This window comes from Neomonachus schauinslandi, chromosome 5, assembly GCF_002201575.2.
Source record: "Neomonachus schauinslandi chromosome 5, ASM220157v2, whole genome shotgun sequence".
Lineage (NCBI taxonomy): Eukaryota > Metazoa > Chordata > Mammalia > Carnivora > Phocidae > Neomonachus > Neomonachus schauinslandi.
In genome coordinates, this window is record NC_058407.1 from 170,425,316 (window position 1) to 170,444,948 (window position 19,633).

General features: G+C 51.1%; 1 protein-coding gene across 1 annotated transcript in view; it reads right to left on the bottom strand.

The window, feature by feature from the left end:
• Nucleotides 1-19,633, bottom strand: part of LOC110571911 (myosin-16) — a 62,953-nt gene that overhangs the window by 12,988 nt on the left and 30,332 nt on the right. The window contains exons 22-37 of the mRNA XM_021680105.1: nucleotides 17,806-17,979; nucleotides 16,663-16,890; nucleotides 16,053-16,157; nucleotides 13,805-13,891; nucleotides 13,431-13,576; nucleotides 12,184-12,274; nucleotides 11,702-11,758; nucleotides 10,929-11,015; nucleotides 8,956-9,201; nucleotides 7,956-8,073; nucleotides 6,541-6,668; nucleotides 5,992-6,188; nucleotides 4,583-4,715; nucleotides 3,350-3,566; nucleotides 1,232-1,368; nucleotides 1,035-1,138 (exon numbers count right to left, since the gene is read on the bottom strand). Of these exons, the coding sequence (XP_021535780.1) occupies nucleotides 1,035-1,138; nucleotides 1,232-1,368; nucleotides 3,350-3,566; nucleotides 4,583-4,715; nucleotides 5,992-6,188; nucleotides 6,541-6,668; nucleotides 7,956-8,073; nucleotides 8,956-9,201; nucleotides 10,929-11,015; nucleotides 11,702-11,758; nucleotides 12,184-12,274; nucleotides 13,431-13,576; nucleotides 13,805-13,891; nucleotides 16,053-16,157; nucleotides 16,663-16,890; nucleotides 17,806-17,979 (2,255 nt within the window). The remainder of the gene's footprint in view (nucleotides 1-1,034; nucleotides 1,139-1,231; nucleotides 1,369-3,349; nucleotides 3,567-4,582; nucleotides 4,716-5,991; nucleotides 6,189-6,540; nucleotides 6,669-7,955; nucleotides 8,074-8,955; nucleotides 9,202-10,928; nucleotides 11,016-11,701; nucleotides 11,759-12,183; nucleotides 12,275-13,430; nucleotides 13,577-13,804; nucleotides 13,892-16,052; nucleotides 16,158-16,662; nucleotides 16,891-17,805; nucleotides 17,980-19,633) is intronic.

Below are 19,633 nucleotides of genomic sequence, written 5' to 3' on the forward strand. Positions count from 1 at the left end.
CAGCCCCTGGCAAATATCATTCCACTTTCTGTTTCTATGACCGTGACTGCTCTAAGTACTTCCTGTGAGTGGAATCATACAGTATCTTTTTGTGACTGACTTCTTTCACTTAGTATAATGTCCTCAAGGTTCATCTATGTTATAGCAGGTGTCAGAATTTCCTTCCTTTTTAAGGCTGAATAAAATTCCATTGTATGGGGGTGCCTGGGTGGCTCAGCCGGTTGGGCGTCCAACTCTTGATTTGGGATCAGGTCATGAGCTTGGGGTCGTGAGATCGAGCCCTGCATTGGGCTCCACACTCAGCAAGGAGTCTTGCTTCTCTCCCTCTCCTTCTGCCCCTCCCCTAGCTCGTGCATGCGCACACGCTCTCTCTCAAATAAATCTTTAAAAAAATTCCATTGTATGTACAGACCACATTTTGTTTATCCATTCGTCAGTGGACATTTGGGTTGCTTTCATGCTGTAGCCCTTCTGAATAATTCTATGAACACAGGTGTATAAATCTCTCTTCAAGACCCTGCTTTCAATTCTTTTGGGTAGATACCCAGAAGTAGAATTGCTGGATCATATGTTAATTCTATTTTAAATTTCATGAGGAACCTCTATACTGTTTTTCACACCATTTTACATTCCCGCCAGTGACACACAATGGTTCCAGTTTCTCTACATCCTCGCCAATGCTTGTCATCTTCTTTGTTTTGGATAGTAGCCATCCTACTGGGTCTGAGGTGGTATCTTATTGTAGTTTTGATTTGTGTTTCCGTAATGACAAGTGATAGTGAGCATCTTTCCATGTGCTTATTGGCCATTTGTATATCTTCTTTGGAGGAATGTCTAGTTAAGTCCTTTGTCCATATTTGAATTATTACAGGTTATTATCTCATGGGGTTTTGTGATCACTTAAGTACTGTATTTCAAAGTATTCACCTAAATTGCCTAAGGTCACATGACTAGTGGGTGGCGGAGGCCCAGGTTTCTGGACTCTACTCCATCATGCTACCTCAAGTCAGCCTCCCATTGCCTTAGCCCCATACCTCGTAGCTTCAAATTCCTCTTCTTTCTCATGGATTCTCCGGTCGATGTCAGCTTTCACCTGAGCCAGTTCCAGCTGAATTCGAATCACCTTGCTCTCTTCAACCTGTCGGGAATATAAACATCAGTCTTTCTGGCCAAGTAGGTGCGTGGTCCCTGGCCAAGGGTCCAGCCTCGAAGGCGATGGCCACGTGGTTACCTCCAGGGAAGACTCAGCTTCCTCCAAGGCCAGCTGGAGTTCTTCCTTCTCAATCTCCAATTTTTTCTTCAACTTCTGCAGCTCATGCACACTCCGTCCTCCCTCACCCAGTTGATCAATCAGTTCCTTTATCTCCTCTGAGGAAGGAATATTCTCATTAGTAAGGCACATTCAGCTTCCCAGGGTAGCAGTGTGGCATGTGGCTACATTGCTACGCCAGGGCAGAAGCAGGCACTGCTGGCTTCACTGTATCTAAAGAGAAGCAATATACTCCCAAGTCATAGACTCAAGGCGCATCAGGGCTTGGACATTGGAGAACAGTGGGTTCAAGCTCCTCATTTTATAGATGAGAAGCTGCGGCCCAGAGAAGAGTGAGCAAGCACAGAGCAGCTTTGGGGCCAGTGCCCAGGACTGCCCGGGCCTGTGAGGCCTTCAGTCAGGGCCTTCTTTTCTCAGAGAGCCCCTTCTCCTCTCTGCCTCCCTGCCACCAGGTCTGAAAACCAACCTCACAAGAAAAGGTGGGAGGATTAGAGCCTTTCTGATCTCCTTCCTCATTTGGGAGGCCTCTCTGTTGCCCACCCCGAGGAACCCCCAGGGACCTACAGCACTTTGGAGCAGTCACAAATCTCAGTCCACAACCAGAGGTGTCCAGGAAATGTAAGTGTCCTGATTAATCCGTGACCTAACTCCATTTCTACATCAAGCCTCCTTGAATTCAGAGAAATCTCATTTAATCCAGGGTCTCCCTGCCTGGGTTTCTAAGTTCCAGAATGCTCTCTATGGAGAGCATTAGGGGCATCATCTAAGTCTCAGCTGTTGGTGTCCATCTGTGCTGGCGTCACAGACACACCTGCAGCCGACATGGCTTCCTGTCACCTGTCCCTGAACGTGGTGGCTGTTTCCAGAGCATTCCCCACTGCACTGCTCTGGGACCATGAGGAACGCTGCGGTGCTGCTTCACACCCTCTCAGCCCAGGCAGGCTGTTCGGCCACTCTCCTCCATGGCTCCCACCAGGCTGGGGCTACTTTACAACTTTTTTCCCTCACCTACGCTTCACCTGCCAGGTGAGGTACGTATTCCTCTTAACCCCTGGGTTGCCGGAGAGTTTTATCATCTGCACCAGGAGCTGGTGGGAGGGTGTGGGTGGGGAACAGAGGTGGGTAGGGGAGGAGGCAGGGCTCTGGGCCACGGGTAGGGACCCTCAGCAGTGCCTCATCATCACCTCCCTCCTATTTTCTGTCCTCTCCTAGTCCAGACAACCTTGATCTGGGTGTTCTGGCTGTTCCTCCCCAATCTTAATTCGTGTATTTATGTTCAAGTCCTTTAGTACTTAGACTTTTGGGGTTATAAAAGCAGGGCCTTCATACCTCAAATGCCAGGCTCTCACAATTCTCCCCCGCAAGCTGACAGCTCCCCAGGGAGTGACTGCTAGGACCTTGGGCAGATTTGGGGACAATCAGGGACCATCTGCTTCTACCCTCCATTGCAGTGACCCTACATCAGGCATCTAACCTGAACTGAGGAAACCCTGTATTGACTGAGATTTCGTTTGCTGCTCAGCACAACAGGGATCCCAAAATAGTTCTTGAAAATAAAAATACTGACATCTCTTACACAACTGATTTTGTGATTAGAAATGTGCACCTGCCAGCAAACAATGCAGTCAGATCTCTGAATGGCAGGATGATCTTCAACAGATAGGCAGCATTCTTCAAATAGTATCCAACAGAATGAAATTCCAGCCCATACTAGGAAATCTTACACGTGTATGTATATTATGTACATATGATAGATCTAAGGGCTCAAATACACAAAATCGACCGAGCCCGTATTTGTTTCAGCCACTCTACTGAGTGAAGATTTCACACATTTTGTTTCATTGTCACACCAACCTTACAAGGAAGGCAGGATCTCCCGGACTTACAGGTGAGGAAACTGAGGCACGGAAAGGTTAAGTGACTCACCTGCTTGAAGTCCTGCTGCTGAATGCCCAAGTGCTTCTGCACAGTGTTGGTAGTATGTATTTATTGGTTGCTTACGATGTGCCAGGTGCTCAAACCCATGACGCACTCAGGAGGAAGGAGGCCCTGTGTCTTTGTCCCTGCCCTCCGACTCACCCTGCAGAGTCTTGTTCTCCTTCTTCACCGACTCCAGGTGCTCCAGGGACTCCTCATAGGCAGTCTTGATCTTGAAGCTCTCTGTCATGTACATGCGGCACTCCTTCTGCGAACTGTCTACCTCCACCTGCAGCTCTTCGCACTTCTGCTGCCACTCGGCCAGCATCTTGTCAAAGACCCGCTGCTTCTTGTCCAAGGCGGCGGCTGCAGCGTTCGCCTAGGGAGAGACGGGGCTGGTCTCCGCGGGTCTGACTCTCCAGCCCCTTCCCCTCCTCTGCTCTCCTCCCTGCCTTCCCCACCCTTCCCCAGTAACTCTGGGGACTGAGAAATAATTCCACAGGTATGGCACAAGCACGGGGCAGGGAGTCTGGGAAGAGCCTCGTCCCACTCCTTAAGCTTCTACTACTAGATGTGCGACCTTGGGCAGTCCGTCTTATCGTCCCAGGCTCAGACTTTCTTAGGTGTAGAATGAGAGCTCTGGGCCACGGCAGCCTTCCCGGATTTAAACATTCACCGAACTCTCCATAGCCTATTTCTCTGTAATTTACTAATATGTGTTATATGTCGTTGTCCAACTCAGAGATGGGTTTGGTGTTATTTTTCTTGTGAATCAAAGCTGACTTTTCTCAGATGTTATTTTTCATAGACCATTCACTTTTTTCATAACTGGCAATTATGTATTTGCTGTGGTGCAATGTTGGGTTTTGTAAATTTCTGCTTAATTTCTTACTTGGGCAGGGGGAGCAAAGGGTTTTCAGGTTTTGGGACTATTTTCCTGAAGCCTCTCATGTGGCTGTGACCCTCTGCCTACATGCCCGTCACCACTGGCATGAAGTGGTTGCCCTCTCTAGACCAAGATCAGGTTGCTGTGTGCCAGGGGAAAGCTTATTTAATTCGGCCTAGAGACTTGCAGATCAATCTGCACCAGGGATGCAAACAAGAATATTTAGCCACACAAAGTGTGTGGGATGTGGTTTGCATGAGGAAAAGGAGAAGAGAGACAGTAGTTGCATGACTTCCTGGGACTAAGTTTTGTCCTCATCACAGACCTATTTGAATAGTGGCTTGTTGGGTATTAAGATCAGGCAGGAGCCTGTGTCCAGGAAGCTTGAATACAGACCCTGTGCTCCATCTTGTCGGGCCAACTCTTTCTTCTTGCTAAGCCCAGACATGTGATAGTTTCAACCAACTCCCTGGGGTCCCTTGGACCCAGCAAGCATTTAACCCCCTGACCTTCTCCAAATCGATGGTGAGGTCCTCGACTTCTGCCTGGAGTCGCTGTTTATTTTTCTCGAGGGAGGCAGCCCGGGCTTGGGCGGCTTCAGCTGTCTCTTCTGCTTCCTGGAGCCTGGCGGCCAGTTTCCTCCTGTGGGCGAGGGCAAGAGAGGCCATCAGGGAAACACAGGAGCCCGTGGGCTGGGGGCTGGGTTTGTGGTGCCACACTGGAGAAGATGCAGACAAAATAGAGAGTGTTTAGAGGAAAGCAGTCACTGTCCGTCTGTCCGTTCATCCGTCCATCCATCCATCCAACAACTATTTATTGTTTCTACTCTGGGTCAGGTATCATTCTAGGTATCAGAGAAACAGACCAAGACCCCTGCCCTCATGAAACTTCTGCTCTAGTCGGGGGATAGACACAGAGACATAAGCACCATGGAGAAAATAAGGCAAGGAAGGGGACACATGAGCAGAGGAAGAGGAAGAGGAAGAGGAGGGCGAGGATCCTGCGGGTGTCTGGGGAAGAAGGTCCGGGCAGAGAGAGGTGAGGGGTTGAGATTCAGCCTGAGCTTTGGAGTGGGATTAGGCAGGCAGCTCCTGGACACTCTCAACAGAAAATAGAAAAGGGCTGGAGAGCAGGAGGTGGGGAGTGGCAGGATGTAGATTTAGGCTCAATGTATAAAGAGCTTTTGATAAGAGATTTATGTCAGCTGGAGGCCACTGTGTGTATTGCTGTCTTGTCGCCACAGATGCCAGTGGGCAGGAGGCACCAGCAAGCAGGCTGGGGTCCCCTCCCTGCCCGCCTCAGGATGGCTCACACACAGGGCTTCCCGTGGGCAACCGAGCCAGCCTGTTCCTATACCTGGAAGGCGGCTCAGCGCCACATTCACGTGTTCACTCTTATTTCCTCAGGCCTGTCAAGCAGAGTATCCACTTTCCTAGTTTGCAAATGAAGAAGAAAGCTCACAAGATTTGAGGGCGTTTAGCACAGAGCAGGAGAACTGCCAGTGTGAGGGCCCTTGCTGCTGAGTGTGGTCCACATACACTCAGCATCACCCAGAGGCCTTGCTCCAGACCCACCAGACCTGTGGACGCTTCCCAAGCACTTTAGGGGCAGAGACACCCTGCCTGGAGGTGGAGACCCTGCTCCTGACCTCCCTGCTGGGAGCCTGAGCACTTTAGGGCAGAGGACGCAGAGAGCCTTGAAGAGGGAACCCGAAGGCTGGGTATTCTGCCAAGGGCACAAAGTGGGCTTCGCTGTCCAGACACACATCCCCCCCTTCAAGAAGAGCTAGTGAACTGCCTTCTCCTGGCTGTGGTCCTGGCCTCCACAGTGGCTGACATGGTCAGACCCCTGCCCACCCCCCCCCCCAGCGCCACCCCCACCCCAGCCTTCCTGCTCTCCAGTGCAGGGTGACACTCACTTGGTCTCCTCCAGCTCCTCGGTCCTCTGGATGGCGTCGGTCTCATACTTGGTCCTCCAGGTGGTCACCTCAGTGTTGAGCTTGGACACGAGGCGCTGCAGCTCTGACTTTCCTCCCTGCTCCTCCTCCAGCTGCTCCTTCACCAGGTCTAGGTCATGCTTGGTGTTGGCGAGACTCACCATGGCCGTGCTGCGAGACTGCGGGGACCAGCCGAGCCTGTCAGAGGCCCTACTGGTCCCTATGGCCCGGGGACTTAGATACACACAATGTTGGATCAACATTGCAGCAAGTAAAGGGGGAAAAGGACACCTGACTCTACAACCCAAACCATTAGGGTTTATTTTCCTTGTTTTGTTCCAGTTACTGGCCACAAGGATATGGAATTTTGTGTTTTCATTTCTTCGTACACATGGCATAATACCACAGTCTTGTAGTTAACTTTTTAACTTTTTATTGAATCATATTTTTCATGTTCCTTCTACATCTTTATAAGCTGTAACTTTCTTCAGAAAGACAGCTCCCTCACCCCCACCCCATCCCCAAACAAACCTTGGATTCCTCATCCAGCTGCCTCTTGTAATCGTCCACCTGCGACGTCAGTGATGTCTTTATCCGCAGGATTTGGTTGAGCCGGCTCTGGGATTCTTCGTATTCCCGGCTCAGCTCCCCATTCTCAGCTGAGTGAGAAGGGAATGGGAGAAATACTGGATGGAAAACTGGCTCCCCAGCCAGATCCTAAACTCCCCCAGTGCAGCGTTCCCAAAGTACCCAATAAGTATGGTGACTTGGCCAACTGAGCTGGGAAGGGGAGCATGGTGAACCATTACAAGCCACCCAAATTTAAGTAAGCCCAGGAGAGGAGCAATTGTCCAAGCATTGCCAACATCCAGGTGTCTTGCATGGGGTACAGGGCTTCCGATCATGAAGTCCCAGCCCCTGGCATGAGATACAGCAAAGAAGTTTGAAGGAAATAGTGAGGCAGAGAGTGTTTACTTTGAAAAATTAACTGTCACGGTCCCCGAACCTACACTCTAGTCGTCTGTGAACTGATTCTCGGGGCCAGAGGCCAGGAAGACATGCATGAGCCAGAGAGGATGAGCGAGGGTTTCTGGTTCTGCTCTGGAAGTCATTAGTTTTGTGGCAAGTTACCTCGTCTCACTGAGCTTCCCTTTTCTTATTTATCAAAGGGGGATGTTGATTTTCGAAAGTATTCAGGGTGTGGGAAATAAGGCCAAAGGATGCCAGCAGGTTCTCTGGTGTCACAGTGGAATGTTATCTAACTGGCCTGTCTAGGGAGTATTTACTTCTCTCAGGAAATAGTGTGGTTGCTTGCTGTTTACCGCAGGTAAGAGCCCAGCCTCTGCAAAGTTAGGTGTTAAGTGAATAGTGATAAGTTGCAAATTATTTTTGCCCTAGAGATGCAAAGGATCTCTTCTGGTAAAACAACAACAACAACAACAAAACCAAACCCAGAGGTTCAGTATTATTATGTTGTGAGACATTAACTGGCTTTGCGTCTAACTTAGCAAAGTTATATATAGGCATCCCTTCCCCAACCGACTGTGTAAATCTCTGCCCCTCAAATGCACTTTGAAGGCAGGTTTGCCATTTTCTGGCTCCTTCATTAGTGACACATGTTCACTGTCTGTTAGTATGCAGGTCATGTTTTAAAATGTTTAAAAATTGTGTTTTGTCTGCTGCCCCTCCTGCTGATCTCATAGGGTGGTTGACAGAACTGGGAGGGAAATGCTTTGAATAGTGTTCCCTGTTAGACACTGTAAAGATGATACTTGGAACGCTCAGTGGGTGGAATCAAATCTCCTGTCTCATCACAGGGGATGTGAATTTTCCAAGGCCAAGAAAGCTCTGGGAAGAGGACCCAGCTACTCCTTCAGTTTCCTTGAGGATCTCGGTTGTGTTCCATGCACGGTTCCTCAGGAAGCTGCAGGGAGGGGCCAGCTCACCTTGCAGGCGGGTCCTGATGGCATTGATTTCTGCCTGGTTTCGCTCCAGCTCAGCCACCTTGGCGTTGGCTTCTGCTAAGCTGTCTTCCAGCTTTCGGATGTGGGCCTCGGCATTCATCTGCTCAGGAAGAATGAACCCCGTGGGGAAATGGAGAACAGGCCCTCCCTGCTTCCCACCTGGGTTCCCCTAGTGCAGCCTCCCAGACTGCCTGCCTAGTCCTTCTAGAACGTCCCTGTCTCAGAACCATCTTCCCCCAACCCCAGCTCACCATTTCTACCAACATAAACCTGGAGCCTTTGGGTTGGCACACAGACCCTCACTGTCTGGCTCATCTGCCTTTTATGGCCACTCCGGACCCCTGCAGACCTCACCCAATAAGAAAATGCAACAGGTCCGTTTAAGAAAAAATACTAGCCTTAGTGCAGGGTTCTGCAGATAAACTAGGGGCTGTGAAGATGCCTCGTGAGTGTCTAAAGTGTGAAATAGTAGTTGGCTGTGACAGGGACTCCAGAGCATCCTCCCTGCTCACCTTTGGGGCCCCCCTTTCTCTCATGTCACAAGAAGGTTCTTCACATGGCAGATGCTTGGTAAACGCATGTTGAATGGCTTACTTGATTTTCCCTATGGCCATTTATCCCTTTTTCATTGTGGTGATATATGCATTTATCCAACTAGTCTCCCAGCTCCTTGAGGATGTAGTTCTCCTAATGTAATGGTCATCTTAATAGCTCACATTTATCGAGGTTTTCTTATATGCCAGGGACGGTTGTAGCCCTCACAACAGTGCTATGGAGTAGGGATTATTAATGTCTCCATTTTACAGATGAGGAAACTGAGGCACAGTTAGGTTATGAGCTTGGGATCTGGGATGGGCTCATCTCGGTTCCCTTCACAACATCCAGAACATGCCTCAGGCTTGCCGGGGGGGCTCGGGAAATATTTGCGAAGCGGCCGGACGCTGGGGCACCTCCCTGTGGCTCTGCAGGGGTCTTCCCTCACCTTAGACTTCTGCACAGTCTCCATGCTGGCATTGAGGTCGTCGATCTCAGCCTTCATGACCTGCTTGTCCTTCTCCAGCTTGGACTTGACCCTCTGCAGGTTCTCCACGTGCTCGGTCAGCTCAGCCATGGAGTCCGTGTGCTTCTTGCGCAGTGTGGAGGCCGCTGCCTCGCTCTGCAGGGCCGCCTCCTCCAGCTCCCTCCTCAGCTTTAGCAGCTCTGCCTCCCGCTTGCGGTTCTGCTCAATCTGGGAGAGAGGAGAAGCGTTGCTTAGCGGAACTGAATGGCACTGGCCTCCTGAGGTCTGACACTGCCCACCTGCTCAGCAGTCCCCCGCTATTTCTGCACCCCACTGATGGGATGTCTTGATGGAAATATCCGTCCTGAGCCTCTAGGAGGGTTGCCCACCAGATTCATTTAGATAGCGTTGTGCCTTGAATTGTGCCTCCTAAAAAGATATGCTCAATTCTTAACCCCCATACCTGCGAATGTGACCTTATTTGGATACAGGGTCTTTGCAGATATAAACAAGTTAAAATGCCATAACTGGATTAGGGAGGGCCCTAACCCAATGGCTGGTTGTCCTTCTAAGAGGAGAGATGTTTGGATCCAGGGAGACACACAAGAAGAAGGCCATGTGACCACGGAGGCAGGGATTGGAGGGATGCAGCTATAAGCAAGGAACACCAAAGTTTGCCAGCAACCTACCAGCAGCCAGGAGAGAGCCCTGGGACACACTCCCCCTGAGCCTCCAGAAGGAGCCCACCAGGCAGCCCCTGCTCCGTGGCTCCCCATGTCACACAGCCCCATGATCCCGCTTCCTCCCATCCCCCTGGTGCCCTGAATCCTGTTGTTTCCTTAACTTTCCCTGTATCGCTAGACATTGTCCCTTCTTAATGCCTGCTCTCCCGGGACCTTGACCGCAGCTGGACACCAGCTCAGTAGGCCCCTCCACAGCGAGCAGACTGTGGCCAGAATGGTGGGGGGTGGGACGTGGAGTCCAGGGAGCCTTCCAGTGCTAAGGGACACCACCCACATTCCTGCTGTCAGCTCTGACCCAGGGTCCACATTTATAAGAAACCTGACTACACGGAATTAGAAGGAGAGTTTCAAGTGTCTCCTGCCAGTCTCCACGATGCCTTTATTTGAATTGAAGGAAGTTGAATTCCACACCAGAGGCTCAGCTTGGACTCCAGCCCTGGGAGTGTGGGGTCACCCCATGTATTAACCATGTCTTTATTTTCTGTATTCTGATGCTTTGACATCTGGGGCTTTGCTGACCCTGCAAGGATGGCCCCTCCCAGGGTTAGCTAACTCCTAGAGATAGCAAACAACTGGATTTCCAATGCAAAGCAACCAATCTAGAGCCCACACCTCCAACCCCTCCTCTGTGGGGTTCTCACACTCTCAGCCACTCTAACCTGCCCTCAGTAACCCCATGGCCAGGTACCAGACAACTAGGGACAGCCCCTGTGCCCTAGAGCCTGCTGAAATTATCCAAACTAGCCCATCCTAAGCCTGCTTACTCTGCCTCCCTTGTTCCTTCCTCAGAAACTACAGTAAAGGCTCTTGCCTACAATTTCCCCTTGCCCTGGCCTCCTGCTGACCTTGGTGCCTCCCCGTGTAGCCCTGCATGGCATGCCCCTCTTCTTGGGAACTGTCACAGACTCTCTTTAGTGGCAATCTTCTCTTGATCTGCTGGTCTTACTGCAGCTCACATTTTCTATAAACACGAATCATACAACGCCTGCCCTCTGCCTTCAGTCCGGTGCTGCTTCTATCAACACCACTGAGCTAAGAAGACCATACCAGCTCTTCACTTGCCTCTTCTTTATTATTGTTTTCTCCTCATGTCAGCCCCAGAAATTCAGCAAGAACTAACTGGTCTTTTCCCCACTGCTCATCATCCAGTAATTTTTTTTCTCCCTGCAGGCAGGCAGGAATTGGGGTTTTTGGGTCCCCTGAGGATGGTACCTGAGCAGACGTGGCTCCCCCAGCCTCTTCCAGCCTGTCACTGAGGTCTTCAAGGTCCCGGGACAGGTCACTGCGTTGTTTCTCCACCTGGGAAAGATCAATGAGCATGACGGGAGCCGTGCAGGAGCCCCCCCTTCTCTGGTAAAGACTGCAGTGACCACATGGTGTCTGTGAAGCTAGGGGCCTGCACTTGGGGAGTTCTGCCCACTGCCTGCCACCCCGCACACTCAGTGAAGGATGCCTGTGTCCTTCTGCACTGGGTGGGTTTACCTGCCCTTCCTACCCCCGGCCTGGTTGGGCTGAATCTGGAGTTTAGGTGTGTGAGGATTTCGTCTCCCACCAGCTTTCTGGCCTCATCCTCTGCAGGATCCCCACCCTAAAGCCTCCTTCCATTCTTTTCTTTTCTCTTCACATCTTTGTCACTGTGCAGAGAGGTGCTATTTCTTCTCTTTGCCTAGAAATTCTTCCTGGCGTCAGTCTGTTGAATTCAGTCTCCGAGTCCCCAGGCTAATGTTGCCTCCTCTACCTGCCCCAGGCAGAACTAGCCTCTTCTCCTTGGACTCACATCAGAAATAGTATCTTAGCATCTTACATCATAATTAATATTGCACATGTAGCACTGGGCCTTGTGCACAGCTCGAGAAATCAGCGAGGCCTGTTCAATTGGAAACCTGTCCTCTTGCTTTCCTGAGTGGAGTGTCTGTCTGCTTACAGTTGGATTGTGACTGGTGCTGGGTCTTTAGACTCAAAAAGTGCAGAAGTATTTCATTTACCTTGGCTCTCATTGCCCGCTCAGCTTCCAGTTCTTCCTCCAGCTCCTCAATTCGGGCCTAGCAGACAAACAAGCAAAGGGAGGTTATCTCTTCTGGGTGAAGTTACAAACTTAACCATTTGGCCTTTTAATATGGAAATGATGGCAAGTTGCTGAGCATATGATGGACACCGTCAACAGCAGAAGGAAACTGGGCACAGAGAGTGTGTGCAATAGCCCTGAGTCAGGAGGGAGGCTGGGGAGTGGTGGGGGAAGGCTGGGTGACAAGGTCAGAGAGGGAATAGGGGCAGATTGTGGAGGGCCTTATAATCATTGTAGGGGCTTTGACTGTAAGCCTGTGTGAGGTGAACATGGATCAGTCTCAAGGACTCTGGGGCAGTCTTGCTCCTCAGGAAACCCAGGTAGCCAAGCACCTGATGGGAGCAAAGGTGCCTGGAAGTGCATTTCAAAAGGGGAGCTCTGTCCTCTCGGTCCTGGACACACCTGGTGTTCCTTTAGTTTCCGCTGGAGTGTGGAATTCAGAGACTGCTCATCCTCATATTTAGAGTTGACAGAATTGATTTCCATATCCCTCCTGCAAGAGAAGGTTTGATCTCCTGAGGGAAAAGCTCTGAGGGGAGATCAGCCAGCTGGCAAGGGAACAGAACCTGGGCTGCTGGAGGAGACCTTGAACCTGCTGAAACCCACTCATCCCCCAGCATCTGGCTTTCTGGGGTGGCTGCCCAGAAGGTCTCACCCTGCAGAACCCCAGAATCTGCTGCACATGCTTTCCATCCGCTTATTCATTCACTCATGCGCATCTTAATTTGGTACAAGTTTGTTGAGTAGATCTACTACATGCCAGACGTTGTTTGAGGTTTTGGGGACACATCAGTGAACAAACCAGACAGAAATCACTGCTCTGGCACAGTTTACATTCTAGGGGCTCCAGGATCACTTGGATGCTTTGCCTTTTTAGGGAAAATTTTCTTCTAAAAACTTTCCACCAAAGGGTGTCTCCTTCTGACATGTGGGTTCCATGTGCCAAGGAGCCATGTGTGAGAACTAAGGTGCCAGAGACCAAGTGGATGAGCAGGATGGTCAAGGTCACGCACACCTCCTGGCATGCCACAGAGGAAATGGGCCGAGATGCAGAGCCAGCTGCACACCCTCCTAGCAGTCCGTGGTGCTTTGAAACTGCCTTAGCAAAATGCACCTCAAAGATGCATTGTCCAAATTCCACTCCCTGAGAGCTTTCCTTGTCTGACTCCTCCTCATCTCCATCCCTCAGCCTCTTACTTAGTTCAGGTTTACACCCGGGCTGTTGCAGTAGCCTTCCCATTGCTTGCCTGCTTCCAGTGTTTCTCCACTCCACCTGTCTCCCATGTTATTTCCAGAGCGATACTGTGAAAATACCCCCTCAACTCCTTGTGATCTTTGAAAGCTCAGCTTATGGGTTTCTACAAAGACTCCTTGCCTTTTGGGGCGGATGCCTTGCTTAATACTTGTCTCCTTTCCAGCGCCCAACAGGCCCTGTGTGAGGCTGGGAGCTCCCTGTGCACGAGCAGCACCTACTCGCCGTCTCCCTGTATCCTCTGTGCTGGGCACGGTGCCTGCACACAGCAGGTGCTGGGGACGTGCATTAATGCATGTGAAGCCCGCAGCACAGTGCCCAGCACCTGGCGCCACCCAGGAAGTGCTAGATACTGCTAACGTTGTCATGGGCAGAATGAAGACCTGCATGGGCATACTTTTTCACCACCTCCTCGAGGTCTAGCTTGGACCGTTCCATCTCATTGAGATTGTCAATGGTCATCTTCAGGTCACTCTCAGCTTTGCGACGAGCCTTTTCCACCTCTGCCCGGATTTTCTTTTCTTGTTCCCAGTTATCCTCCAGCTGCAGAAAGAAGAAAAACAAGAGAAAGCGGGGGTGGGGGGTGAGTCTGAGGCCGGAATGTGATGAGGAACCGGATTGGGCCTGGTTCCTTCACTGTAGCTTCAAGAGAGGCTCTCACTGTCCCAGGGCATGGGTCAGTCCAGTTCCCCAAATGCATCTGAGGACCCTGTGCCCCAGCATGGGCCTGGCCCTTGAGCTATAGCATTGGCCCCAGCAACAGGGCATTACCTCATGGATCTGGGTGCTGAGCTTGCTGTTGGTCTTGGTCAGGTGGTTCACCTTGTCCTCCTCAGCTTGCAGGTCGTCGAGGGTTTTCTGGAGGGAAAGATATACATATACGTGTGTCCCACGAGCCATGTGGGGACAGCTGAATAGACCTGGTTCTCCGCCATCACTTCTGAGCTCAGTGGACAGCTACTGAACACCTGCCCCTGGTGCCAGGTGAGGTGGGGAGCAGACCCAAGCACCTGTTAGCTGCAGGTGGGCCCTCACTGGTCAGTGGGGCTCTGGTTCTCCATGGGATATGTTGGAAATCTGTGGGGGGCTTTTGGTTGTCACCACAATTGGGGGCCCCACTGGAACTTAGTGGGTGTTTCCAGGGATGCTGGGCATCTTGCCTTGCTCTGGACAATCCAGCACCTTGAAGAATCCTGCAGTCCACACACCTGATGCCCCACCCAGGCATTCACATAAGCAAAACAACAGACTCTTCTGAGCCGACCACCCAGCACCACTTTCCATATAACGCAGCTATTTTTTTTTTCATTTAGCATAGACTACATTTTTAAAAGAATGATCTACCATGAAAACTGAGAGATTTGTTATTGTCAAAATCTCCCTGAGAGTTCTTCACCATGTTGTAAACTCGCATCACAGGCAGCAGCTGCACTTCGCTATCTGCATCCCTAACACACCGTCTGTGCCCATCTGCAGCCACCTAGGCAGGCTCGGGTGGACGGCCTACTGCTCACGGCATCTTCTAGGGGATCTGCCTGAGCTTTGACACGTTGACAGCACCAGAATTTATTATAAATTACATTCCATTCACTTCCTCCTTAAAAAAGAAGGGGTACACTACTGATTTTTTTGAAGTTATGTATGAGTTATAATAATTTTTATTTTAGAACAGTAAGAGGCTTCCAAAAATACAGTCTGTGCCCATTATTTGCAGATTATCTATTTGCCTTTTTACCTACTAGCTAAAATTTATTTGTAATCCCAAACCAATACTTGTGGTGCTTTCACGGTCATTTACAGACATGCGCAGGGCATTGAAAAATTTGAGCCCCCTGGGGTGCACATTCCCAGCTGTGGTCAGATAAGATGGTGCCCTGCCTTCTTGTTTCGCTCATACTGCAAACAAGTGTCTTTTTTCAGAGTCTGTTCAGTGCCATGGTTTCTACAGTTTGGTGCTTTTGTTTTGGTGATTTTGCTTTATAAAATGGCCCCACTCACATTCTGCCATCCTGTCTAGTGTTCCCAAGCACAATAAGGCTGTGATGTGCCTCACAGAGGAAATCTGTGTCAGATAAGCTTTGTTCAGGCATGAGATATAGGGCTGTTGACTGTGAGCTCAATGTTCAGGAACCCACAGTACGGACCAAATAGTGTCTTTCAACAGAAACATACATAAAACAAGGCAATGTATGGATTGTAATCAATACATATGATGTATTGAGTGGCCGATGAAAATGTGACCAGAGGCTTGCGGGAACCTAACCCTGTATTTCCCCTTAAAACTGAGGCTCAGTGTTTGCTAATTCAGTGTTTGTGGTGACTTTATAGGCCATGACTATCTCGAATAATGAGAATTGACTGTATTTATTGTAAAAGGGGGCTCTGAGTTTGAAGTGGTTGAGAGTCACAGCCTAGGGGGAAGTATTTCTGGAGGCAACAGAGAGAGGTCCTTGGGGGACTTGTTGTGTAATCATGGTGTCAGCAAACATGGCGATGGGGGTCCACTGTCCGGCCCTGGGCCTCAGCTTGCTCTTTGTACCTGTGTCTCTAGACCTAGGAAGTGGTCTGTGCCACAGTCAGCACTGGTGGCTGGTCGGAGCTGGCTCTGCATTCAGGACCCTGAGCCCATAACACTTGAGCGGGTCTCCCCATGACAAGAGCTCATGCCCTTTGTTGCCGAGCTGTATCAGGGTTCACTGTTGTGTCACTCATAGGGCACGTCTGTGCACCTCACTTCATCCTGGTGAGTCTGGGAACCATGCCTTCCAGTGCACCCGGGACTCTCAAACTGTCCTAGTTTGGGTGATAAATTACAGGGTCACCCCACTTACAACAAACCTGGGAGGACAGCAGCAAGACACGACAACACCCACTTCACTGATGAGGAAACTGAGATTTTGGGAGACTCTGTGCCTTCCCTACGGGCCCCAGCTGAGGGGCAGCAAGGCCAAGATTTGAACCCGGGTCTTCAGTCTCCGAGCTCCACCTGCTCTGCCAAGGGCAAACCGGTGATGCCTACCTGGTGTAGCTCCTCCAAGGCCCTCTTCTCCTTCTGGAGCTTGGCGATGGAGTCTTCCCGCAGCGAGAGGTCCCCAGTCAGGGTGCGGACCTTGTGATCCAGGGCCTGGAAATGGGGGTGGGAGAGAGAGACAGGCCCTTAAGTCTGGGAACACCCTTGGGGGAGGCACTTGCTGTGAGAGAGGGGCCCTGCAGCTTGGCTATGGTCCAGAGTCACCTGGGAGCCTGAGAAATGCCAAGGCCCAGGGCACACTCCAGCCAACCACGTCAGAATCTTAGGGTGAGGGCAGCAGTGAGAGCTACCAGTTCAGGCCTTTGCTATTCAAGCCCAGTCCTCAGATGTCAGCGGTGTCTTAAGAGACTAGACCCTCGGGCCCCACCAGACTTGCCCATCCAACGTGGTAGCGCCAGCTACGTGTGGCTACTGAGCACTCAGAATGCAGCTAGCTCAACAGCAGAACCACATTTTAAATTGCATCGAGCTAAGTTAATAGCCCCATGTGGCTGATGGCGAGGGTCCTGGGCAGTCCTACAGTGGGGACTCTAGGTGTGACCCCTGTAGGCTTCCCAGTTCTGGTGAGGAGTGTGGTCAGGCTCCAGGGCCTCCTCACCTGCTTCTCCTTCTCTGTCTTGGCCAGTGTGGTCTCAAGGCCCTCCAGGTCCCGCTTGAGGTCGCTCATCTCCCCCTCCAGCTTGCGCTTGGTGGCACTCAGGGAGGCCGTCGTGCCTTCCTCTTCCTCCAGCCGCTCCCGCATGTCGGAAATCTGGCTCTCCAGCTCCATTTTGGTCTTCATCATCTGGGTCAGGCGCTCCTCAGCATCTATCAGGTTCTCTTGCTCCTGGGGGAAGAGCGAGCACCCGTCAAAGGGGTCCCAAAGGGGTCCAGGCATGAGCTCCGAGCCCCACGCGATGTGTGTGACAAAACATCGTCTAGCAGTGCCGTCCCCAGACCACCAGCGGCATCACCTGTGAGCTGGTTAGGATGCCAAGTCTCAGGCCTCACACCTGTTGCATTTAAATCTGCATTTCCACGAGATCCCAGTTAAGGTGTTGTTAGCAGAGGTGGTCCAGGAGAAGGGGAGGACACTCAGGCTGCACCACACTGGTAGTGCAGGCTCTGCCATCCCATCTGCTGAGCCCAGATGTGCCTGTGCCTCCATCTGTCAGTGGGGCCTGGGCCATCTGCCCAAATGGCTCCCAGCGCTGAGTTAGCACTTTTGTGTTAACAAGCCATTTCCCATCCGCAGTTCCTTCTTATAACAACCCTGAGGGGCAAGCCAGGCAGATGTTACCATAAGCTACAGTTTAGGGATGAGGGAACTGATATTCAGAGGAGGGTGGGGTTGTCAAAGGTCAAGTGGACAGGAAGGGGCAGAAGAGGGACAACCTGGGTGTCCACTGGGGTCTCCCCGAGATGGGGTCAGTGGTGTAGGACGACAACTGGCCACAGAGTCGAGCCAGACCAGCTGTGTGACTTATGGTTCACGGCATAACATTATTGAAATTCAGTTTTTTGTCTGCACAATGCAGGGAATCATCACTGTGAGGCATAAAGGGGTAGAGCCCATGAAGGTGCTTCTATCAGTGGGTGGTTTTTTATCGCTGTGATCTCACTCGTACACGGCTTCTCAGAAGGCTCTCCAGCCCTCCCTCCCTCCCTGGGTCTGACTCTCAGTGACCCTGGGGATCCTGGTAGTTGCCAGGGCCCCCAGCTCCTGCTCCCTCCCTCCACTCCCCTCCAGGGCCCCACATACGGCCTGTAGCTGGATGGTGAGGTCGTTCTTCTCCTGGCTGAGCGTGGCCATCTTCTCCTCCAGCTCCTTCACCCTGTTTATCAGCTCCTGTGTCTTGGACATGGCATTCCTCAGCTCCTCCTCCTTGGCCTTCATCTCCTCCTCTTGCCGAGCCACGTTCAGGAGCGGCTTGACCTGAGTGGTGAGCAACACCATACTGTGTCAGGGGCATGGGCTTTGCCGGGGGCTCGGTGGTGGGCTGTGGGGGCTCTGCCTCAGATGGGACCTCACACCCCCACTGGGGTGGAAAGCAGCTCTTACAGCCGTGAGGTGGAACCCCTCCACAGATCCCCAAAAGCATCCCTAGCCTCCACAGAGAAGGCCCATCCTTGCTTAGGACCAATCCTCAGGGTGCTCTTTGACCCTACGAGACACCGAGTGAGGTGTTCCTTGGCATCTAGCCACGCCCAGTGCTTACATCTGTTCTGTAAATTGTGTGTGCTTGGGAGCCCTGGCTGAATTCAAGCTCTGGTTTCCCTTGCCTTTCTCCCTTACTGATTCCTCCCTCTCTGTGTCTCTCTATCTCTGCTTATGTATATTCTCAGTGTCTCTGTCTCTATCTCTCTGTCATGTGTAGATTCTTAGTGTCTCTCTCTGTCTCACTTACTTCTTTCATCTGTTCCCCTATGTGATCTTCCAGGCCTCCCACAACCAAGCCTCGCTCACCCTGCTCCAGCTCAGCTGGTACGTCCTGCCTCGTGGCCGCTGCCCCCCTTGCTCTCGGCTCTGTAGGGCTGGGCCTGCTTTGTCCCTCTGCCGGCTGGGAGCACCTGCTCCTCGGCAGCACCCACTGCACCCATCCGGACCTCTCTTCGCATTTGGCCCTTCTTACCCTGCATCAGTGCCTGGGTCCATCAGCTCGCTCCACTCGTACTCCTCTGCCCTGCTAGACCTTGAGCCCTTCAAAAATCTCCCTCGTGCCCTCTGTGTCCCTACAGCTCCGAGCGGAGCTGGCAGGACAGGCGCTCAGGGTATTTCCTGACCAATGGTTGCGTTTCTCCAGAGGGCAAACTCCCCGTGGAGATGGATTTGGGAGAAGGCATCACCTCTCTTGGAAGATGACAGGGACGCCTCATTGCCAGCCTGGGCTGTAGGGACCTGGGATGGCACGGTGGCAGGTCCATGTAAACACACAACTGTGTAATCCTTTTTATTCCGTGAAAGCCTCCCACAGTGTGTTTTTTTTTCCCCCACCCATTCATCCTATCTGGCTTAAATAAGATTAGAACCTAATTAAAAACTAAGAGTAAAGGATTTTTATTTTATTTTACTCTTCTACTCATTGGAACAGGACCTTGCTCCACCGTGTTTAATTAGTGGTTTTACTTTCTAGTAAAGAACGGGAGGTTTTCAGGCTTTGTCTCCTCATCTGTGACCACTGGTGTCCCGCCTGAAAGAATCTTAAAGGCTGTTGGTCTGGAGCTTCCCAGGGGGCAACGCCAATACCAAGAGGGCAGATGAGATAGATTTGGCATTGCATAGAAACCTTTGATATTCATCATTACATAGTTACTTTAAAAATAACTTTTAAGAATAAGAAACTGAATGAATCATTTTTTAAAATAATTTTTAAAAACGGAAAAGAACTCGTCAAACCCACCATTTTGTGGATAACGCTTGCTTAGGACGAGATTAAAGCAGATAAGGATACAAGTTTCCTTTTAAAATAAAAATTTCAAAATAAAAAAGTGAGTTGACATAAGGAAAGAAGGTCCGTCATAGAACAGGTGGGGAAATGAGCGGGGATGACTGAACTCTGAGAAATGCTCATCTGGACTCCTCTGCCATC